The sequence below is a fragment of the Orycteropus afer genome, unplaced genomic scaffold (assembly GCF_000298275.1).
Source record: "Orycteropus afer afer isolate SDZICR_OR568_19922 unplaced genomic scaffold, OryAfe1.0 scaffold00571, whole genome shotgun sequence".
Classification (NCBI taxonomy): domain Eukaryota; kingdom Metazoa; phylum Chordata; class Mammalia; order Tubulidentata; family Orycteropodidae; genus Orycteropus; species Orycteropus afer.
The window spans coordinates 156,670-160,275 of record NW_006922158.1 but is presented as its reverse complement, the minus strand read 5'-3'; the positions used below and the strand labels follow the sequence as shown (position 1 = coordinate 160,275).

At 47.8% G+C, this 3,606-nt stretch overlaps 1 protein-coding gene across 1 annotated transcript in view; it reads right to left on the bottom strand.

Moving 5' to 3' along the window:
* SLC9A6 (solute carrier family 9 member A6) overlaps positions 1 to 3,587 on the bottom strand; it is a 63,787-nt gene extending 60,200 nt beyond the window's left edge. The window contains exon 1 of the mRNA XM_042782996.1: positions 3,407 to 3,587. Coding sequence (XP_042638930.1) covers positions 3,407 to 3,575 — 169 coding nt within the window. The 5' untranslated portion in view covers positions 3,576 to 3,587. The remainder of the gene's footprint in view (positions 1 to 3,406) is intronic.
* Positions 3,588 to 3,606: the final 19 nt, after the last annotated feature.

Genomic DNA, 3,606 nt, shown 5'->3' with positions numbered 1-3,606 from the left:
GGCATATGAGTTGAACATGTACCTGAGGTAGATATACTCCTTGGAGAGAACAATCATGGGAGAAAGAAGGGCTGTTTATGCACAGGGAGGAACGAGTGCAGCTTGGAGGGCAGGAGTGTATGGAGGGATGGACATAGGGAAGAGGTAACTATCGGGAGGAAGTGGGAGGGGAGCTGTTACACTGTGGTAAATAGTAGTCAATGTCATGAGACAACGTGTGTGTGAACTGCTGTATGGAAAGTGAATTTGCTCTGTAAACTTTCACCCAAATCACAATTAAAAAAAAAAATCAAGGTCCTAAATAATACAGCAACACGATAGCTGGGATAGTACAAGATTCCTAAGAAAAGGTAAATGACAGGCAGTCATTAGGGTTAGAAAACATCCATTTCTGAGGGACTGGAAACATGCTGGCTCAATCCCATCTTTTCTTCACCTGGACTTGGGAGTTAGTCAGGAGAGTAAGTCCCCAGCCCCCAGAGTTCCTCTCCTGAGAAAATGGGGCCGGCTACGAAACGCCAAGCCATGGCACAGTCCACCCCAGTTCGACTCCCAGACGACGACTCTTCCCGTTCCTACTTCGTCTTTCACAGCATATTAACCCTAAGGTACTCCTCGTTTTTCTTCCCTTTCAATAATCTATTTGTTGTTGTTGTTGAGAATATACACAGCAGGATACACACCAATGCAGCAGTTTCTACTTGTACAATTCAGGGACGTTGATAACATTCTTCCAGTTGCAACCATTCTCACCCTCCTTTTCTGAAGGGCTCCTCCCCCGTTAACATACACTCACTGTCCCTAAGCTTCCTGGCTAAGCTTTCCAGTTGCTGTTATCAATTTGATCCCTTAGCGTTCTTTAAAAGAGAGGATGCTCAACTGCCTTCAATCATTTAAACTGTAAAATTTAGCAGCACAAAAACATGGTCTATTCCTGACTTTAGGATCCCAACATCTAGAACCTTGCATGAAATTGTTAAGTAAAATTCATTACTGGTCCCTCAGCTCCTTATCCTACAACCTTTTTTCCTCTTTTCCATAGACCTACTACTCTTTCTCCATCCAGAAAACCCATTATCTTCATCATCAACTTCCTTATGATCCATCAAAAGCTGCTCTTAAGAACTTTAAAACGCATTCACCCTAAAGCATGTAGCCTGATAAAAGTTCAAAGTGTTACCAATCGCAGAGCATTTGTAGTTCAACGAGAATCAGTCTGAAGCTAAAGGACTGGACATTGTATGGTGCAACTGCAGGTGGGATCCCATAGAGAGCTGTGGTTTCAACGAATGAGCACAGCAAGACAGGAACTGCTACTAGCTGTGGCGCCTTAAATAATATCACCCAGAATTTCTGAACCTGTTTCTTTTCTAGTAAAATGGAAAGAATTTCATTGAGCCATGCCCCGTGTAAATTCTAGGGGCTTAAAAGGACATAAAGGATCTCTGGTGACACAGTGCCTAAAGCATTTTGACTGCTGACCAGAAGGCTGGCAGTTCAAACCCACAAGCCACTTTGCGCAAGGAAGATGGCACAATCTACTTCCGTAAAGATTTACCACTTTGGAAACCCAAAGAGGGTCGCTATGAGTCAGAAGCGACTAGATGGCAGTGTGTGGGTTTTGGTATCCACCCAAGAAGAGTAAATTCCTTGAAGGCAAGGCTCTTACATCTCTTTGTATTATCTGTGCATAATACATAGTATTACATAATACATAGTAGAGAGCTCTGGTGGCTAGTGCCTAAGGCATTTGACTGCTAACCAGAAGGCTGACGGTTCAAGTCCACTAGCCACTCCTCGGAAGGAAGACTGGGCAATCTACTTCTGTAGAGATACTCCTTCGGAAACCCAAGGAGGGGTCGCTATGAGTCAAAATCCACTCAACAGCAGTGAGTTTGGTTTTGGTTTGGTAATACATAGTAGGTTGCTCAGTAAATGTTTGTCGAGAATAGTAAATAAATCCCAAATTGTTATACAGAGATATTATAGAGAAGTGCCTGACTCATCTGGATGAGGTAGCTTAAGGGACACTGCAAATTCAATTCCAAAGTATGAAATATAAAAACCACCTAATATGACCAAAAACTAGGAATCCCATGAGCAGAGCTATTTTTCACACAGTCTTGGAATTTCATTACCTTACAAATGAAAAATACATCTGGGTTTATGCGTTTTCGTGACGCACACCCACAACTACCCTTCCTTGCTGTCCTTGAGGTGCAAGTTCCAGAAGTCGGTATCCACGGAAAAGGGGTTAGGGAGGGGGTGTGGACAGATGTTGTTTTATGCCAAGGCTGCTTCTACCTACTCGGAAGTGTGAGAGAGGAACCTCAACGAGCTCCTCAGTTTATGTATGCTCTAGATGAGGGTAAACCACTTTCACTCAGGAGCTGCTCAGAAAGGATCGCGGCCCTCATCTCTCCCACCATACCCTCAGAGTCATCTTCCATCGAGACAGCCAGCAAAATGTTACCATTTTTTTCCTCTCCTGAGAGGCCTGGCCCAAAAGACCTCCGAGCCCAGACTTGCCACTGGTCTGCATCACCGAGTAACACACATAAATAAATCACCTCAAAAAGAAAGCACAGTTGCGGCAAGAGAACCAAAGCCAGGGACTCTAACAACCGTCAGCAACCTCACGCCAGCATCAAGTCACGCAGACGGCATCTGCGTGGTGTTTGTAATTACTGTTTGGCTGCACTGTCCTGATCATGGCAGAGTACAACACAGGGCTAGGCAGACCTTAACTCTTCCTTGTCCTCACTTCTGTCAGCCTGAATCGGATGGGTCAACCAGACGGATCCCGATCAGGTGTTACAGGCACAGTACCAAGAACCCCCAGCACGTCATGCAAAATATCCGAAGCCTCCTTGAGCATATCCCACGCTCAGGTTTTTACTTGGGCTACACAGGAGGAAGGTTTTCCTTCTCAACCTCGGAAGGACAGAGTGCAAGAGCGAGGTGATGGGTAAAGGTCGACTGTGGCTCCCGGAGAACGCCCGACATAGGCAGTGAAGCTTCCACCAACAGACACCCCGAGGAACGCATGGAAATGGTGTCTTCCCCTCCCCCAGCCCAACCCGAACCACCGCACCCACTCCCCTCCCAGCCTCAGTCCAGGGCCCCAGCTTGGTAGGCAGAGGAAGGGGGTGGGGTCGGGGGAGAAATAGGAGGTGGGGAGGCAGGGAAAAGGGTGCAAGGCAGAGAAAATGGGGCGAGGCAAAGGAGAAAAGGGGGTAAGGCGAAGAAATGAGGAGCCACGCAGAGAAAAGGGAGGCGAGGCAGAGAAACGGGGAGGGGGGAAGCAGAAGATGGAAGGAATCGAGGGAGCGGATCGTAGGCCGAGAAGGGCCAGGCGGCCAGAGAAGGGGGAACTCCAGGAGGAGGCCAGGGCTGGGGTACTTGCCATAAATCATCGCCAGGCCGGTTTCATGCAGGAAGCGGGCCCGGCGATGCTTGAACAGCCAGATTGTGAGGATGGTGAGCGTGAGCAGCAGGATGAAGATGAGCAGGTTGGCGCTGTCCTGCCGGTGGCTCTCTTCAGCTTGCTTCTCGGACACGATCTCCTCGTCCATGGCTCTAGCCGCTCCGCCAGCGGAGTCTGAA